General features: G+C 51.5%; 4 protein-coding genes across 7 annotated transcripts in view; 3 read left to right on the top strand and 1 right to left on the bottom strand.

Moving 5' to 3' along the window:
- Positions 1 to 20209, bottom strand: part of UBAP2 (ubiquitin associated protein 2) — a 161816-nt gene that overhangs the window by 8537 nt on the left and 133070 nt on the right. The gene's annotated exons all lie outside the window — the stretch shown is intronic.
- On the top strand, positions 3465 to 4187 carry LOC309451460 (interferon-like; the record flags this gene model as incomplete). Its single annotated transcript, XM_082075140.1, has 1 exon — positions 3465 to 4187. One exon carries the CDS (start codon positions 3465 to 3467, stop codon positions 4185 to 4187), a length of 723 nt encoding a protein of 240 aa, XP_081931266.1.
- On the top strand, positions 9480 to 10211 carry LOC309451459 (interferon-like; the record flags this gene model as incomplete). The annotated part of the gene is made up of 1 exon (XM_082075139.1): positions 9480 to 10211. One exon carries the CDS (start codon positions 9480 to 9482, stop codon positions 10209 to 10211), a length of 732 nt encoding a protein of 243 aa, XP_081931265.1.
- Positions 15130 to 15807, top strand: LOC309451130 (interferon-like; the record flags this gene model as incomplete). Its single annotated transcript, XM_082074602.1, has 1 exon — positions 15130 to 15807. One exon carries the CDS (start codon positions 15130 to 15132, stop codon positions 15700 to 15702), a length of 573 nt encoding a protein of 190 aa, XP_081930728.1. The 3' UTR covers positions 15703 to 15807.

Here is a 20209-nt window from a genome sequence, read left to right as displayed (position 1 = left end):
AGGAGACCTCAGATCAGTAGTCTCCAAAGTGGAGTGTGCAAGACAATACATTGGAATGTGTGAAGAAAATGGTTTCCATATCATTAAAAAAAAAAAATAAAAAAAATTAAAGTGTCTGTTTAACCTTTCTCTCATGCTAAATTTATTTTATATGTCTTATATTAGTACAGTAGCATATGTATATAATTTAGAAATAAAAATACATTGGGGCAAGTGCTCACACACTTTTTTAGTGATGGGGGTTGTAAACAAAAAGCGTGGAGACCGCTACCGCTACCTCAGATCACTCTTCTAAGTCCTCTACAGGAAGGTAAGACAGTCCTCATGCCAGCAAAACCAAAGCAGCGTTTTGCCTTCAGCATTTTGTCCTTCCCTCTCTGGCTGAACGCCACATGTGGGGCTGGTACTCTACTAAACATTTTCCTCAAAATTCTTATCCTTTACTCCTCACCACCTCCAATCCATCAAGAGTTAGTGCTTTAACCACAAACGTATCCATTTCCAAACATTCTCCAGCAGCAGGAAAACATCCTCGCTCATACCCATCTCTGCAAATCCCCCAGCACCTCAAATTCTTTCTCTGAGTTGATGGCACTGCCCCCTTGATGCATTTCTGTGCATCACCCTCCCGTTTCCTACACCCAAGCCCTCCATCACCAAACATGAAATAATCCAGGAAAGATTTAGTACTGCAGGTGCTTTCTGTAACTTGAAACGGTGGCATATTTCATCATCCTTTCCTTCCCAGGTAATTCCACCCTGTCGACTCTGGTATTAATCACTTAACAAAACACAACCAAATTCACATTAAAATCTTAGTAAGTCACTCAAAAGTAGTGCTCCCACCTCCTTCCAACAAAAACGCCACAAAAAGCAGATTTGGAGAAGAGATCTGAACAAGATTTGGTGGATATGAACTGGAACCGACACACTAGCATTATCCCTTATATAAAGTGGACAAAATACAATCAAACCTGCCTGCAAACAGGGCATAAGAAATGCAATTATTCCCACTGCAGAAGAAAACCACATCAGCAGCGCATATCCCTATGCACACACACATTCAGACCAAGAAATTATTAGAAAATGAGTGCGAGCCAGTTATCTTTGCATTTCATGCCAATCCATAGGAAAACATCAGAAGAGGCACTACTGTGCTCTTCAGATAACATGGCTATTTCCTGACATACAGAAGGCATGCAGGAGAATGTCAAAACTGAAATATCAGGAATACACTCAAAAAGTGGGAATGGAAAAGACTGAAAAACAATACGTGATCTGATGTAATAAATTTAAGCTCCATCAAGCAGCTTCCTAGGTACTGCACACACCACCTAAGGTATTTGTAAGGCCTCCGCTACACAGGCAGCCTGCAACAGGCTAACTGAAAATATACAGTTTCCAAATGTAATACACACAATAACATGTATTTTTTTTAAATTAAAAAGCATCACAGTAACACAGTGAGAGTTTTACAGCATCAACATACACATGAATTGAGCTTAATTAAAAAAAGAACTCCCTCCCAAGCCCCAGGCAAACCCCCTGTGCTGTGGTATCAGCAGCCAGCGGTGGCTCCGGCTGCTGGAAGCTTCCCAGGAAGCAGTGACGACTGCACTTGAGACTCTGCCCACTTTCACTTTCTAGATGTAAGTGGGCGGGCACCTCCAAGGCAAATATTCCCACGCACTCCTGCCTCCCAAACACCTAACCTTGCCTGATTCCTACAACAAATTCAAAAAACAATGACAAAACCACAAAACCTAAAAAGCACACTCATTGCATAAACTGTTGATGAAAAATTGCTTGAGCCTTTATGCATTTATTTATAAATAATGCCACACTGGGAACAAATACCTCAGGGGGCATGGCAGACAACCCCAAAAATATTATGCAAGATATTTGCAGAATATTTCTTACAGCAGTAAAGCTGCAGATACTAAATAGAAAAATAAAAACACACAAACAAACACCATAAAAATATATCTGGTTGGCAGTTTTCCTCCCATTAGCCAAGATATTGAACCTGACTGCTTTGTGGTCATTGTGGCCAAGACTGCCACCAGTTGCCACTTTTCCTCACAAGACCCTCTCTGTTAGTGAGAATTAAATCTAGGAGGTCACATTTCCCAGCAGTTCCCTTAGTACGTACAGCAAGATGTTATTGTCCAGATGCTTTCTGGACCTGTTGGTGCCAGCTGTGTGATAGCTTCAGTTGACATCTGGCAACTTGAAGGCCCCAGAAGGACCCGGAGGCTTCGCTTAGTTCATTAAAGGATAACTGATCAGTGTCATCATCCTGCTTCGGTGGCCTATAGCAGACTCACTTGATGACCCTTATTCCCCACACAGAGGGTCCCAACTTTGCCATTGCCAATCGCTCCATGCACTCCAGCCCCTCCGGTACACACAGTGCCAGCGCCAGCTCCTACCCTGCCTGTCCCTTCTCAATAGCTGTACCCGTCCACCATGGCACAACACTCACAGGATTCATCCCACCAGGTTTCGCTGCTCTCTCCTTGATGCTGCTTGAAAACACCTTGTGGCACCAACTGCTCCAAGGCAACACACACAAGGTGCAGCCATGGACCTCCAAGTTCAACTACCTCCTGCAGTGACAGCACCCAGGGACGTCACATCATCCTGGACGTGCCAGCACCCCAAGCACAGCACCCACCAACACAACTCTGCCCGACAAGACCAAGGCTCCCACCCCGACAACACCACACACCTTCCCCCTGCTCCAAAACCTTTCGCAAAGCTCACAGCAGCCCCTCTTACACCAGCACCACCGCAAGATCCTTGCTCTAGGAAGGAACACGAACACCTCAGCGAGTACAGCTGAAAAATATTCTGCAGGATATTTGCAGACTGCAGGAAACATTCTTCAAACACCAAAGCTGCAGATGCTATAAAGAAAAACAAACAAACCCCTTAAAAATATTTGTCCGTAAGAAATATAGGGATAACATGCATTAGCTCCTACATACAAAGACTATCAGAGAATTAACTAAAAAAATACATGTTGGTAGGCAGAGACTCTAGAAAATAAAACCCAATAAACACAACTGCCAAAACAGATGGAAAGGAAACCCTGAAGTGCATCCCCAGCACAGCTGACACAAAAGGCTCGGCCGCACTTTCACATCCCCCCCGACCCACAGCAGCAGCGGGGCCAGGCTCCCCCCGCACCCCGACAGCAGCCCTGGGAAAAAAACAGCTCCTCTTCCCTAGGGCAGGGCCAACCCGCTCACACTGAGACAAGAACAACCAATGCGGTGAGGAGAAAGCAAACAGAAAGCGAAACTGGAAATGGAAGTGGGGAAATTCTGCTTAGATGATGAAAGGAAAGCCATGGCACCACATAAAGCCATGGACACAGCAGCAGCACAAGCACAGCGCCCACCCGCACCACCAGCCAGGGATCCTGCCCAGCACCACCCAGCAGCACCCACAGCCCCACCATGGCTGCGCCCCACACCCCACGGCCCCGCCTGCCGCACGGCGCCCCGGCGCTCCTGCTCCTCCTCACGGCTCTCGCCACCGCCACCGCCTGCCACCACCTGCGGCCCCGCCACGACACCTTCCCCTGGGACAGCCTCCAGCTCCTCCGCGCCATGGCTCCCAGCCCCACACAGCCCTGCCGCCACCAGCACGCGCCCTCCTTCCCCGACACCCTCCTCAACGCCCCCCGCTCCCAACAACCCGCCGCCGCCCTCACCATCCTCCAGCACCTCTTGCAAATCCTCAGCAGCGACAGCATCCCCCAGCACTGGCACAACCAGGCACGGGAACAACTCCTCAACAGCCTCCACCACTTCAGCCACCACCTGGAGCAGTGCCTGACACCCAACAGGATGCTCTTCCGAACACGAGGACCCCGCAACCTGCGGCTCACCGTCCACAAATACTTCGCGGACATCCAGGACTTCCTCCGCACCCACAACCACAGCGCCTGCGCCTGGGACCACGTCCGCCTCCAAGCTCACATCTGCTTCCAACACATGGACCAACTCCTAGGGCAGGTGAAGAGCCAAACAGCTCCTGCCCTCCACCAAACCAGCCTGCACCCAACGCCCATTCCCAGCCAACACCAGCGGCTGCAGACGGAGCAGAGGCCGCAGCAGCCCGGGCTGGGATCGCTCAGCACCGCTCCCAGACAGGAGCCGACGGCCACACGGGCGTGAGCACAGGGGGCTCCAGGCTGCAGCACAGCCGCACACCCACCTCTGCTGGAACGGAAGGAGGAGGAACCTGCTGTGCCGCACACTCATGGAGAGCCGCCGCGCGATGGGGATACGGGTGGTACTTATCACCCACGGCGTTATGGAGCCCGTCTGGACTGCGACCTCTCCTGATGGAGGGGAAGGGCCCTGTGGACACTCTGGGACTCTCACGCCAATGACTATCTATCACAGAGCTCTATCTATTTATTTATTTATTTATTACTTTCCTGATTGTTGATTCATGTATCAATATTATTTATATACATATTTATTTATTCACTTGTGGAAAATAAAGACCTTTTTCCATAAGCAAAAGAAGAGAAAGATCGTCATCGTGCATGTACCTGACAAGCAAAGACAAGGTCTCTGCAGGCTGGCAGGGATGAGCCTCCCTCCTGCACCCTGGCCCACTGAAGCCTCCTGACCCACCAAAGCCTCCGGACACCAGGACACTGTTGGGGACCCACCATGGGCCTCCAAGCACACAGGCATCTCCCGCTGATGCTGGACCCGTGGAGCACACGCTCACCCAGACCACAGGATGCCTGCCCTGCGCGCTCCTCCTCGCCCACCACCCACCCTCTCTCTTCCCAGCCCTCTCCCACTGCCAACACATGAAACCCGCCCCCAAACCACCACCCATCACAACCAGCCGTTCGGCAATGCCACAGCACTGCTTGGGAATCCTGCTTTTGTTAAAAACAAGAGCACTTGCTCTTTTGGTGAATTTTCCTTTCAGCTAAGTTCCTCTAAGGAACTGCACTCTTCCCGATTTGGATGCATGTCTTTCAAGATGCTGTTTGCTGTGGAGCTGATAACGGTAACAATGGTATGCAGAACAGTCCAAGGTTTAGACTTAGTGCTACGGAGCCAAGGTTGCTGATCTATTTTCCACGTCCCGTAAGTGACAGGGTCATATTTGCAAGGAGGGGTGAACAGAACACGTGACTAAAACTGACCAACGAAGTATTCAGCCCCAAATACGTCATACAGCCTATAAAAGTGGGAGATCATGAGGGTCTCGCTCTCTTCGACCATGGCCGGCATCAGAACATGACCCTCTCTGTCATGCCTGCGATTCGAGGCCTGGCTCCAGACCCTGCATCCCAAATCCAGTTCCGCTTTACTGCAGAGTCCAGCCCAGGACAGCCGGGTGCCTGCCCTGCAGCTGCTGCAGCAACGCTGCACTAGCCCGGGAAATTCAAGATTGGATTTGTGTATTCCTTATTATGTTCTCTATTTATTAGTAGCGTTAGTAAAGCATTTTTAGCTTTTTCCACCTTGCAAGTCTCTCTCCCTTTACCTCCTATTCCCTTTCCTTAGCCGGGAGGGTGGGGGGTTAACAGAGAGCATCTGCCACAGTTTATTTTCACCCTGCAGTACACAGTGACATTGGGCCCAGTGAGGTGCTATGGACAAGGGGTGCACCTCAAACAGGCAAGAAGGGGACACATCAAGGCCTGTGTAGGTTTGGACAAGAAACACCACCCCAGTGTTATCAAACATCCCCAAAAAGTCCAAAAAGCCCTAAGAAACACAGGAGATGCCCAGGACTGCTCACTGCTCTCCTACAACCACCACAAATGGAACAGGACACTCCTGCCTGTGCTCGCACACCAGTGCCCATGGGAACCTGCCTCATTACACAGGGCACGTTGTCCTGAGCCTTCTTCATCCCAACACATCCTTAGAAAACAAAAGAAACATGCCTCAACACCAATACCCATCATGGTCCAAACTAACCAGCACACACCAGCACAGCATGCCCCCTGAAGAAAACTACCCACGCACCACCAGCACCAGCTGCTCCTTCGCCCTCCAAACACCACCCTAAAACATCTGCCGCGGGTGCTTTGCCCTCCCCACGTAGCCTGAGCAAGACAACACACAAGTTCAGCAGCTCTGGGCTCCTCCAACACACCTCACGCAGCTTGTTCTCCAGGCTCGGTCACACCATCTTCACCACCACGCCACCGCAAGGACACTGCTCCGTGCAAACACACATGGGGAATTCCCATGTAGCTGGAGAGCGAGAAAACAAGCAGCACCACATATATTCAGGTAAACGGCACAAGCCCTCCAGATGCAGCTCCCAGGTTGTACTACAATCCTCCTGATGTTCCCTCCAACCAAAAATACCCTCTCACACCACCCGGGGGGATCTCACTGGCTCTGCTTTTTCTGAGGTGGCTCAAGAAAGGAAACCCTCCTCAGGTACAAACACAGAGGAGGAGAGGTACCGACACAAGCTGGAACACAAGGACTTCCAACATGAAAGAATAAAACACTGTTACTATCTCTACCATGAAGGCAAAACAAGCCCACAGGAGGGAACAGGGAGGTTGTGTGATGTCCATTGCTGGAGATATATCCAAAAGCATCATGGGACAAGGCCAAGAGCAACCTCCTCTGACAACACCTGCCCTAAGCACCACATTGGTTTGGTGATCTCCAATATGGAATAGACCATGGAAAAAACAGGTAAAACAATGGAAACACATGATGCACGTACAGCAATTAAAAACCAAACAAACCAAACCTCACCAACAAACAGAACTAAACAGAGAGGGAAATAGAGAAGTTGCAGTAGTATTACAGAAGGTGTAACAGAAAACAAAGGAATTTCACCCCGCAAACAGTAAAAATTGCAAGAATTGCACTTTTGGCAGAGGACTTCTTCCCCTGTGCAGCATAAGGTGACAGTGGTTATGAAAACTTCTCAGAAGGAAAACAGAAAAATCCCCATATGTAAAGAACTTCCGGGTGCATCTCTTTTACTCTTCAGTAAGCGACAGCTTAGCAAAGCTTAGGAAAAAACCTCCTATCTCTGTCTCTTCTCTTTCTTCAAATACATGGCAGATAAAACTAACAGGACACAATGTAGGGCCACTGATGAATGAGCTGGGTGCCCTGCTGACAGAAGACACAGAGAAGGCAGAGTCTACTCTGCCGGAGGCTGGCCTGAGGAGCCCTGTACCGCTGAGGCGCCAGAGGAAGGCAGGACAATGGAGGAGTTTGCCTTGTTGATGGGCACTGGCTTAGGGAGCAAATAAGCAAGCTGGACATCTGTAAATCCATGGGTCTAGATGGAATGCACCCGCGGGTGCTGAGGGAGCTGGCTGAGGTCATTGCTGGACCATTCCCCATCGTCTTTGGTAACTTTTGGGAGAGGTGCCTAAGAACTGGAGGAAAGCAAATGTCACTCCAGTCTTCCATAAGGGAAAGAAGGAGGACCCGGCTAACTAGACACCAGTCAGTCTCACCTCCATCCCTGGCATCCTTATCCTTTGTGCCATCTCAAGGCATATCAGGGATAAGGGGGTCATTAGGGGCAGTCAACATGGCTTCAACAAAGGGAAGTCATGCTTGACTGACCTCGTTGACTTTTATGAGGACATAACAAGATGGATGGATGATGGCAGAGCCGTGGACGTGGTCTACCTTGACTTGAGTAAGGCATTTGACACACTCTGCCACAGCGGCCTCACAGCTAAACTGAGGGAGTGTGGTCTCGATGACTGGGTAGTGACGTGGACTGCGAACTGGCTGAAGAGAAGAAGCCAGAGAGTCGTGATCAATGAGGTGGAGTCTAGTTGGATTGCTGGATCTAGTGGAGTGCCTCAAGGGTCAGTACTGGGGCCTATATTATTCACTATATTCATCAGTGATTTGGACGAGGGAATAGAGTGCACTATAAGCAAGTTTGCTGATGACACCAAGCTGGGAGGAGTGGCTGACACGCCAGAAGGCTGTGCTGCCATCCAGAGACCTGGACAGGCTGGAGAGTTGGCTGGGGAGAAATTTAATGAGACAGAACAAGGGAAAGTGAAGAGTCTTGCATCTGGGCAGGAACAAGCCCAGGTTCCAGCAGAAGTTGGGGAACAATCCATTAGAGAGCAGTGTAGGGGAAAGGGACCTGGGGGTCCTGGTGGACAGCAGGATGACCATGAGCCAGCACTGTGCCCTTGTGGCCAGGAAGGCCAATGGCATCGTGGGCTGTATTAGAAGGGGGTGGTTAGTGGGTTGAGAGAGGTTCTCCTTCCCATCTACTCTGTCTTGGTGAGACCCCATCTGGAATATTGTGTCCAGTTTGGGCCCCTCAGTTCCAGAAGGACAGGGAACTGCTGGACAGAGTCCAGCGCAGGGCAACAAAGATGATGAACAGAGTGCAGCATCTCCCTCCTGAGGAAAGGCTGAGGGAGCTGGGGCTCTTTAGCTTGGAAAAGAGGACACTGAGGGGTGACCTCATTAATATTTACAGGTATATAAAGGGTGAGTGTCACGAGGATGGAGCCAGGCTCTTCTCGGTGACAACCAGTGACAGGACAAGGAGTAATGGGTACAAACTGGAAAACAGGAGGTTCCACTTAACTTTGAAAAGAAACTTTTTCTCAGTGAGGGTGACAGATATTGGAACAGGCTGCCCAGCAGAGTTGTGGAATCTCCTACTCTGCAGACATTCAAACCCGAACGGACACCTCCTGTGTAACCTCATCTGGGTGTTCCTTCTCCATGGGGGGATTGGACTGGATGAGCTTTTGAGGTCCCTTCCAATCCCTCACATTCTGGGATTCTGTGAACAAAATCAAGTTCAAACTGAGGAAAGGAAAGTGAATACATTGCAGAAGCTTCAGCAACAAACAGTCAATGCTCAAGTGCCCAGACCCACAGCCACCTCCTCAAAGGACATCTGGACAGAGAGAGCTCCTGAGATTCCTGAGACACACCTCCTAAAACCCCAGACTGTGAACAGTAATGATGTAATTAAAAGGAAAAAGAATGATATAGAAACTAAAAAACCCACAAACATAAGTGGAGTATTACACAAGGAAAAGAGACTAAGAAAGAAAGGGAAATTCAGTGAAACACAACAGGCACAAGTGCTCACGAGAGGAAAAGGAAAAACCACAAACACATCACTACGTGTCACCACGACCCCAGCGCTTTCGAGTCCCCTGCTCAGCCACCACTGCAGCCAACCTGCCCCCAACACACCAGCAGCAAAGCACCAACACCGCCCGCCCCGCACACGGACACCCCACCAACGCACTTCCCCAAGACCACCACGGCCACCAGCCACCGCTGGAAACCACGGCCGGAAACTCGCCGCAATCAGAATCCCAGGAAGGGAAACCGCGGCACCACATAAAGCCAGCGAGCCAGCGGCAGCCCAAGCACAGCGCCCACCCGCACCACCAGCCAGCCTGACCGCGCTCCTGCCCAGCACCACCCAGCAGCACCCACAGCCCCACCATGGCTGCGCCCCACACCCCACGGCCCCGCCTGCCGCACGGCGCCCCGGCGCTCCTGCTCCTCCTCACGGCTCTCGCCACCGCCACCGCCTGCCACCACCTGCGGCCCCGCCACGACACCTTCCCCTGGGACAGCCTCCAGCTCCTCCGCGCCATGGCTCCCAGCCCCACACAGCCCTGCCGCCACCAGCACGCGCCCTCCTTCCCCGACACCCTCCTCAACGCCCCCCGCTCCCAACAAACCGCCGCCGCCCTCACCATCCTCCAGCACCTCTTGCAAATCCTCAGCAGCGACAGCATCCCCCAACACTGGCGCAACCAGGCACGGGAACACCTCCTCAACAGCCTCCACCACTTCAGCCACTACCTGGAGCAGTGCCTGACACCCAACAGGATGCTCTTCCAAAGGCAAGGACCCCGCAACCTGCGGCTCACCGTCCACAAATACTTCGCGGACATCCAGGACTTCCTCCGCACCCACAACCACAGCGCCTGCGCCTGGGACCACGTCCGCCTCCAAGCTCACCACTGCTTCCAATACATGGACCAACTCCTAGGGCAGGTGAAGAGCCAAACAGCTCCTGCCCTCCACCAAACCAGCCTGCACCCAACGCCCATTCCCAGCCAACACCAGCGGCTGCAGACGGAGCAGAGGCCGCAGCAGCCCGGGCTGGGATCGCTCAGCACCACTCCCACCGCTCCCAGACAGGAGCCGACGGCCACACGGGCGTGAGCACAGGGGGCTCCAGGCTGCAGCACAGCCGCACACCCACCTCTGCTGGAACGGAAGGAGGAGGAACCTGCTGTGCCGCACACTCATGGAGAGCCGCCGCGCGATGGGGATACGGGTGGTACTTATCACCCACGGCGTTATGGAGCCCGTCTGGACTGCAACCTCTCCTGATGGAGGGGAAGGGCCCTGTGGACACTCTGGGACTCTCACGCCAACAACTATTTTTCACAGAGCTCTATTTATTTATTTCTTTATTTATTTATATATTGCACTTACTTACTTTTCTGCTTCTTGATATATCTATCAGTATTATTTATATACATATTTATTTATTCACTTGTGGAAAATAAAGACCTTCTTCATAAGGAAAAGAAGAAATAAGGTTGTCATCGTGCATGTACCTGACAAGCAAAGACAAGGTCTCTAAGGACTGGCAGGGATGAGCCTCCCTCCTGCACCCTGGGCCCGCTGATGCTGGACCCGTGGAGCACACGCTCACCCAGGCCACAGGATGCCTGCCCTGCGCGCTCCTCCTCGCCCACCACCCACCCCCTCTCTTCCCAGCCCTCTCCCACTGCCAACACATGAAACCCACCCCCAAACCACCACCCATCACAACCAGCCGTTCGGCAATGCCACAGCACTGCTTGGGAGTCCTGGTTTTGTTAAAAACAAGAGCACTTGCTCTTTTGGTGGATTTTTCTTTTTCCTTAACTTCTTCTAAGGAACTGCACTCTTCCCAATTTGGATGCATGTTTTTCAAGATGCTGTTTGCTCTGGAGCTGATCACGGTAACAATGGTATGCAGAAGAGTCCCAGGTTCAGACTTAGTGCTACGGCAGCCAAGATGCTGATCTAATTTCCACGTCCCATAAGTGACAGGGTCATATTTGCAAGGAGGGGTGAACAGAACAAGTGACTAAAACTGACCAACGAAGTATTCCACCCCAAACACGTCATACACCCTATAAAAGTGGGAGATCATGGGGGTCTCACTCTCTTTGACCTTGGTCGGCATCTGAACATGACCCTCCCTGTCGTGCCTGCAATTTGAGGCCTGGCTCCAGACCCTGCATCCCAAATCCAGTTCCGCTTTACTGCAGAGTCCAGCCCAGGACAGCCGGGTGCCTGCCCTGCATCTGCGGCAGCAATGCTACACTAGCCTGGGAAATTCAAGATTGGATTTGTGTATTCCTTATTATGTTCTTTATATATTAGTAGAGTTAGTAAAGCGTTTTTAACTTTTTCCACCTTGCAAATCTCTCTCCCTTTTCCTCCTACTCCCTTTCCTTAGCCGGGAGGGTGGGGGGTTAACAGAGAGCATCGGCCACAGTTTATTTTCACCCTGCAGTACACAGTGACATTGGGCCCAGTGAGGTGCTATGGACAAGGTGCACCTCAAACAGGCAAGAAGGGGACACATCAAGGCCTGTGTAGGTTTGGACAAGAAACACCACCCCAGTGTTATCAAACATCCCCAAAAAGTCCAAAAAGCCCTAAAAACCACAGGAGATGCCCAGGACTGCTCACTGCTCTCCTACAACCACCACAAATGGAACAGGACACTCCTGCCTGTGCTCGCACACCAGTGTCCATGGGAACCTGCCTCATTACACAGAGCACGTTGTCCTGAGCCTTCTTCATCCCAACACATCCTTAGAAAACAACAAGAAACATGCCCCAAACACCAATACCCAACATGGTCCAAACCAACCAGCACACACCAGCACAGCATGCCCCCTGAAGAAAACTGCCCACGCACCACCAGCACCAGCTGCTCCTTCGCCCTCCAAACACCACCCTAAAACATCTGCCGCGGGTGCTTTGCCCTCCCCACGTAGCCTGAGCAAGACAACACACAAGTTCAGCAGCTCCGGGCTCCTCCAACACACCTCACGCAGCTTGTTCTCCAGGCTCGGTCACACCATCTTCACCACCACGCCACCGCAAGGACACTGCTCCGTGCAAACACACATGGGGAATTCCCATGTAGCTGGAGAGCGAGAAAACAAGCAGCACCACATATATTCAGGTAAACGGCACAAGCCCTCCAGATGCAGCTCCCAGGTTGTACTACAGTCCTCCTGATGTTCCCTCCAACCAAAAATACCCTCTCACACCACCCGGGGGGATCTCACTGGCTCTGCTTTTTCTGAGGTGGCTCAAGAAAGGAAACCCTCCTCAGGTACAAACACAGAGGAGGAGAGGTACCGACACAAGCTGGAACACAAGGACTTCCAACATGAAAGAATAAAACACTGTTACTATCTCTACCATGAAGGCAAAACAAGCCCACAGGAGGGATCAGGGAGGTTGTGTGATGTCCATTGCTGGAGATATATCCAAAAGCAACACTGGACAAGGCCAAGAGCAACCTCCTCTGACAACACCTGCCCTAAGCACCACATTGGTTTGGTGATCTCCAATATGGAATAGACCATGGAAAAAACAGGTAAAACAATGGAAACACATGATGCACGTACAGCAATTAAAAACCAAACAAACCAAACCTCACCAACAAACAGAACTAAACAGAGAGGGAAAAAGAGAAGTTGCAGTAGTATAACAGAAGGTGTAACAGAAAACAAAGGAATTTCACCTCGCAAACAGTAAAAATTCCAATTGCACTTTCGGCAGAGGACTTCTTCCCCTGTGCAGCATAAGATGACAGTGGTCATGAAAGCTTCTCAAAAGGAAAACAGAAAAATCCCCATATATAAAGAACTTCCGGGTGCATCTCTTTTACTCTTCAATAAGCGACAGCTTAGCAAAGCTTAGAAAAAAAACTCTTATCTCTGTGTCTTCTCTTTCTTCCCAAGTCTTGGGAGACGGGAGAGGTGCCTGAGGACTGGAGGAAAGCAAATGTCACTCCTGTCTTCCAAAAGGGAAAGAAGGAGGACCCGGCTAACTAGACACCAGTCAGCCTCACCTCCATCCCTGGCAAGGTGATAGAACGACTTATCCTTGGTGCCATCTCAAGGCATATCAGGGATAAGGGGGTCATTAGGGGCAGTCAACATGGCTTCACCAAAGGGAAGTCATGCTTGACTGACCTCATTGACTTTTATGAGGACATAACAAGATGGATGGATGATGGCAGAGCCGTGGACGTGGTCTACCTTGACTTGAGTAAGGCATTTGACACACTCTGCCACAGCGGCCTCACAGCTAAACTGAGGGAGTGTGGTCTCGATGATTGGGTAGTGACGTGGACTGCGAACTGGCTGAAGCGAAGAAGCCAGAGAGTCGTGATCAATGAGGTGGAGTCTAGTTGGATTGCTGGATCTAGTGGAGTGCCTCAAGGGTCAGTACTGGGACCTCTATTATTCAATATATTCATCAATGATTTGGACGAGGGAATAGAGTGTACTATCAGCAAGTTTGCTGATGACACCAAGCTGGGAAGAGTGGCTGACACGCTAGAGGCTGTGCTGCCATCCAGAGACCTGGACAGGCTGGAGAGTTGGCTGGGGAGAAATTTAATGAGACAGAACAAGGGAAAGTGAAGAGTCTTGCATCTGGGCAGGAACAAGCCCAGGTTCCAGCAGAAGTTGGGGAATGATCCATTAGAGAGCAGTGTAGGGGAAAGGGACCTGGGGGTCCTGGTGGACAGCAGGATGACCATGAGCCAGCACTGGGCCCTTGTGGCCAGGAAGGCCAATGGCATCCTGGGCTGTATTAGAAGGGGCGGTCAGTAGGTCTCCTTCCCCTCTACTCTGCCCTGGTGAGACGCCATCTGGAATATTGTGTCCAGTTTGGGCCCCTCAGTTCCAGAAGGACAGGGAACTGCTGGACAGAGTCCAGCGCAGGGCAACAAAGATGATGAACAGAGTGCAGCATCTCCCTCCTGAGGAAAGGCTGAGGGAGCTGGGGCTCTTTAGCTTGGAAAAGAGGACACTGAGGGGTGACCTCATTCATATTTACAGGTATATAAAGGGTGAGTGTCACGAGGATGGAGCCAGGCTCTTCTCGGTGACAACCAGTGACAGGACAAGGAATAATGGGTACAAACTGGAACACAGGAGGTTCCACTTAAATCTGAGAGGAAACTTCTGCTCAGTGAGGGTGACAGACACTGGAACAGGCTGCCCAGCAGGGTTGTGGAGTCTCCTACTCTGCAGACATTCAAACCCTCCTGGCCGCCTTCCTCTGTAACCTCATCTGGGTGTTCCTGCTCCATGGGGGGATTGGACTGGATGAGCTTTTGAGGTCCCTTCCAATCCCCCACAATCTGGGATTCTGTGAACAAAATCAAGTTCACACTGAGGAAAGGAAAGTGAATACATTGCAGAAGCTTCATCAAAAAACATTCAGTGCTCAAGTGCCCAGACCCACAGCCACCTCCTCAAAGGACATCTGGACAGAGAGAGCTCCTGAGATTCCTGAGACACATCTCCTAAAACCCCAGAATGTGAACAGTCATGATGTAACTAAAAGGAAAAAAAAATGATATAGGAACTAAAAACCCACAAAAATAAGTATAGTATTACAAAAGGAAAAGAGACTAAGAAAGAAAGGGAAATTCAGTGAAACACAAGAGGCACAAGTGCTCACGAGAGGAAAAGGAAAAACCACAAACACATCACTACGTGTCACCACGACCCCAGCGCTTTCGAGTCCCCCGCTCAGCCACCACTGCAGACAACCTGTCCCCAACACACCAGCAGCAAAGCACCAACACCGCCCGCCCCGCACACGGACACCCCACCAACGCACTTCCCCAAGACCACCACGGCCACCAGCCACCGCTGGAAACCACGGCCGGAAACTCGCCGCAATCAGAAACCCAGGAAGGGAACCGCGGCACCACATAAAGCCAGCGAGCCAGCGGCAGCCCAAGCACAGCGCCCACCCGCACCACCAGCCAGCCTGACCGCGCTCCTGCCCAGCACCACCCAGCAGCACCCACAGCCCCACCATGGCTGCGCCCCACACCCCACGGCCCCGCCTGCCGCACGGCGCCCCGGCGCTCCTGCTCCTCCTCACGGCTCTCGCCACCGCCACCGCCTGCCACCACCTGCGGCCCCGCCACGACACCTTCCCCTGGGACAGCCTCCAGCTCCTCCGCGCCATGGCTCCCAGCCCCACACAGCCCTGCCACCACCAGCACGCGCCCTCCTTCCCCGACACCCTCCTCAACGCCCCCCGCTCCCAACAAACCGCCGCCGCCCTCACCATCCTCCAGCACCTCTTGCAAATCCTCAGCAGCGACAGCATCCCCCAACACTGGCACAACCAGGCACGGGAACAACTCCTCAACAGCCTCCACCACCACAGCCAGCAGCTCCAGCAGTGCCTGACACCCAACAGGATGCTCTTCCGAACACAAGGACCCCGCAACCTGCTGCTCACCGTCGACAAATACTTCGGGGACATCCAGGACTTCCTCCGCACCCACAACCACAGCGCCTGCGCCTGGGACCACGTCCGCCTCCAAGCTCACCACTGCTTCCAGCACCTCCACAACCTCACCAGCACCACCCCAAATTAGACCAACCACCTCCAACAACGCGCACGGCCCCACGTAGACCACCGTCGCCACCCCTGGACCACTGCCGGACCACCGCCCCAACCCACCTCCATCCTCACGCCTTCCCTGACCCACGGCAAGAGCTGCTGTCACAACGGCCCTGCACTCCCAGCCTCCACTCACCGCTCCCCTATTTATACACCTTCCTCTATTTATTTGGACAATACTTTGATGTATTTATTCACTATTTATTCAACACATAATAAAGACCTGGTGAAAAAAAGCTTGTTGGTGTCTGTCGTCTCAGGAGCACAGCAACGAGCCTTTGGGGTGAGGGGAAGCCGCCTACACTCAACACCTGCCCCAACCCCGCTCCAAACAGAGCTCTGCACATCCCCTGTCCACTCTCCACTTTGACACCTTCCTAAGGCGGCTCTGGCCTCAGCCTCTTGGGAATAACTCTGCCAGGGTTCAGCCATCACCATCACAATCATCTTCGTGGCCCTTATCTCCTAAACCTTTGCCACCTTCCATCCCGCTTTAGACCGGCTGATGTTCACCTCTCACGTCCGCAGTACGAGGATGACACAAACCTGATAAATTGGGTCCTGTCATCTGAGGACAGGTTGAGAGAGTTGGGGCTGTTCAGCCTGGAGAAGAGAAGCCGCCTGGGGACACCTCATTGCACTTATTCTGTATTTCATGGGGGCTTCTAACAAAAGGGGAAAAGGATCCTGGGGCAGGAGTTCGCAGGACTCACTGAGATGGCTTTAGACAAGATTTGAAGGGGGAAGGGGAGGAAACCAGCTCTGGCAGAGACAGACCCCAGAGCAACAAAGCAGCATTTGAGGGTAGTGCTAGTGAGGCCCTTCGGTCGGCCATCCCAGTGGAGGCGGGGGATGGAGAACAGTGCAGCAAGAGAAATGTGAGAGTTACTGATGGGTTAGAAACCGTGGAAGCACTTGAGGATGGCCACAAAGGAATTAGAGCTTCTCACCAGGAAAAGATGGTGGCATCATTGGCCTGCTGAAGTGCATCTGTATGAATGCATGAGCACAGGCAACCAACAGCAGGAGCTGGAAGCCACTGTGAGGCAAAGAATCTCCACTATAATTGCCACCTCAGAAACATGGTGGGATGACTCTCATAACTGCAGTGCTGCAATGGATGGCTATAAACTCTTTAGAAGGGACAGGCAAGGAAGGAGACCAGGTGGCGTAGCCAATGTACGTCAGGGAGTGGTTTGATTGTCTTGAGCTTGATGAGAGTGATCACAAGGTTGAATGTCTAAGGGTGAGATTCAAGAGCAAGGACAACAAGGTCACATCCTGGTGGGGGGTTGTTACAGAACACCCAACCAGGATGAGGAGGCAGATGAAATATCTCTCAGGAAACTGGGAAAAGTCTCCCGATCATTGGCCCTTGTCCTCATGGGGACTTCAACCTACCTGATGTCTGCTGGAAGTACAACACAGCAGAGAGGAAACAGTCTAGGAGGCTCCTGGAGTGTACAGAAGACAATTCCTAACTCAGCGGGTTAGTCAGCCTACCACGGAAGGAGCCTCATTCACTCTGTTGTTTGCAAATAGAGAGGGACTCGTGGGCAATGTGTTGGTTGGAGGTCTCCTTGGGCAGAGGGATCACGAAATTACTGAGTTTTCTATCCTTGGAGAAGTTAGCAGGCTGTTCAGCAGAACTGCTAATGTTGAGTTCCGAAGGGCAGACTTTGACCTGTTTGGAAGGCTGGTTGGGCACAGTCCCTTGGGAAGCAATCCTGAAGGACAAAGGAGTCCAGGAAGGCTGGTCACTCTTCAAGAAGGGAATCTTAGAGGCGCAGGAGCAGGCTGTCCCCATATGCCAGAAGGCGAGCCGGCGGGGAAGAAGGCCGCTCTGGCTGAAGAGAGAGCTGAGGCTGTAACTTAGGAATAAAACAGGGAATTTATAACCTTTGTAAGGAGGAGCAGGCTACTGTGAGGTTATGCAGGGACAAAATCAGAAGGGCCAAAGCCCAACTAGGCCTAGAACCTGGCTACTGGTGTACTAGGCAACAAGAAATGTTTCTATAAATCCATCAGCGACAAGAGGAGGGCTAAAGAGAATCTCCATCCTCTGATGGATGCGGGGCAAAACACAGTAGCAGAAGACAAAGGAAAGCCTGAGATACTAAATGCCTTCTTTGCCTCCGTCTTTAATACTCACAACAGTTGTGCTCCAGGTACTCAGAACCCTGAGCCAGAACACAGGGATGAGGAGTAGAATGAAGCCCCAATGATCCAAGGGGAAATGGTTACTGACCTGCTACCTCAGCTGGACACCCACAAGTCTATGAGCCCAGGTGGGATACATGGGAGCTGGTAAACGGGATCACTGAGCCACTTTCCATTTTCTATCAGCAGTCTTGGCTAACTGGAGAGGTCCCACTTGACTGCAAGTTACCTAATGTGATGCCCATCTACAAGAAGGGCCAGAAGGAGGATCTGCAAACTACAGACCTGTCAGCCTAAACACATTGCCAGGCAAGCTCATGGAGCAGATCATCCTGAGTAACATCACACAGAACATACAAGGCAACCACGTGACTCGGCTGAGTCAACATGGGTTCGGGAAGGGCCGGTCCTGTTTCTCCAACCTGACCTCCGCCTAGGACAAGGGGAGCCCCCTAGCAGATGAGGGAAAGGCTCTGGATCTTGGGTACTTACACTTCAGTAAAGCCTTTGACATCGTATCCCACACCATGCTTCTGCAGAAGCTGCAGCCCATGGCCTGGACGGGTGTTCTGCGATGGATAAAGAACCGGATGGAGGGCCGGGACCAAAGAGTTGTGGTGAACGGAGCCAAATCCAGTTGGCTGCCAGTCATGACTGGTGTTCCCTAGTGCTCCGTACTGGGGCCAGTTCTCTTTAATCTCTTTATCAATGGTATGAACAAGGGAATTGATTGCACGCTTAGGAAGTCTGCAGATGATACCAAATTGGGCATGTTGATCTTCTGCAGGGTAGGCAGGCCATACACAAAGATCTGGACTGGACGGATTGTTCAGCTGAGGCCAGTTGTATGAGGTTCAACAAGGCAACGTGCCGGGTAACACACTTGGGTCACAAAAACCCCAGGCAGTCCTACAGGTTCGGGGAAGAGCGGCTGGAAAGCTGCCTGGTGGAAAAAGGCCTGGGAGACTTGATTAACACACAGCTGATTATGAGCCAGCAGTGACGTAGGTGGCCAGAAAGGCCAACAGCATCCTGGCTTGTCTCTGGAATATTATGGCCAGCAGGACCAGCACAGTGATTGTCCCCCTTCACTTGGCTCTGGTGGGGTCCCACCTTCAATACTGTGTTCAGTGCTGGGTCCCTCATCATGAGAAAGACCTTAAGGTGCTGGAGAGAGTTTACAGAGGAGCAATGGAGCTGGTGAGGGGTCTGGAGCACAAGTCTGATGAGGAGCAGCTGAGGGAACTGGGGCTGTTCATCCTGGAGAACAGGAGGCTGAGGGGAGACCTTATAGCTCCCTGCAACTACCTAAAAGGAGGTTGGTCTCTTCTCCCAAATACCAAGTGACAGCACAGGAGGAAAAGGCCACAAGTTGCACCAGGGGAGGTTTAGATTGGATATTAGGAAAAAAATTCTCCATGGAAAGCATTGTCAGGCATTGGAACAGGCTGCCCAGGGAAGCGGTGAAGTCACCAACCCTCAAGGCATAATAAAAGCGCTCAGACTATGTTCTTAGGGCCACGGTCTATTGCTAGGGTTAGGTTATGGTTGGACTCAATGATCCGAAGGGTCTCTTCCAACCAAAATGATACTATGATTCCATGAAGAAGGATGGGGACAGACTTTTTAAAAGGCCCTGTAGAGATAAGACAAGGGGTAATGGCTTTACACTAGATGAGGGCAGATTCAGACAAGATACAAGCAAGACATTTTCTACTACCATAAAGGCTCTGAAACACCAGCTCAGCTTGCCCAGAGAGGTGGCTGACGCCCTCTCACTGGACACATTCAGGGCCATGCAGGAAGGGGCTCTGACCATCCTGATCAAGATGACAAGGTCCCTGTTCCTTGCTGAAGGTTTGTATCACATCACCCTGAAGGGTCCTGCCCTACCCAAACCATTCCAGGATTCCATGGAAGAGAAGCACAGTAGAGATACTCATGGCAGCCCCTCTCGTGCACCAGCACCACCACAAGGTTCTTGCTCTCGGAAGGGACACAAACACCTCAGTGAATGCAACCCAAATATTCTGCAAGATATTTGCAGAAAGAGAAAAAATTCTTACACCAGCAAAGCTGCAGATGATATAGACAAAAAGATAAACAAACCATATCAAAATACTTCTCAAAAAGCAGTACAAGAAAAATCTGCAGTAGCTCATATATACACATAGCATCAGAGGATGAAAAAGGAAAACTACATGATGGTAGGAAAAGACTCTAGAAAATGAAAACCAAGCAACATAGCTCCCAAAACAGATGGAAAGGAAACCCTGAAGTGCATCCCCAGCACAGCTGACACAGAAGGCGCGGCCGCACTT

This window comes from Streptopelia decaocto (assembly GCF_964273445.1).
Source record: "Streptopelia decaocto genome assembly, chromosome: Z".
Lineage (NCBI taxonomy): Eukaryota > Metazoa > Chordata > Aves > Columbiformes > Columbidae > Streptopelia > Streptopelia decaocto.
This window is presented reverse-complemented; position numbering and strand designations above follow the sequence as displayed.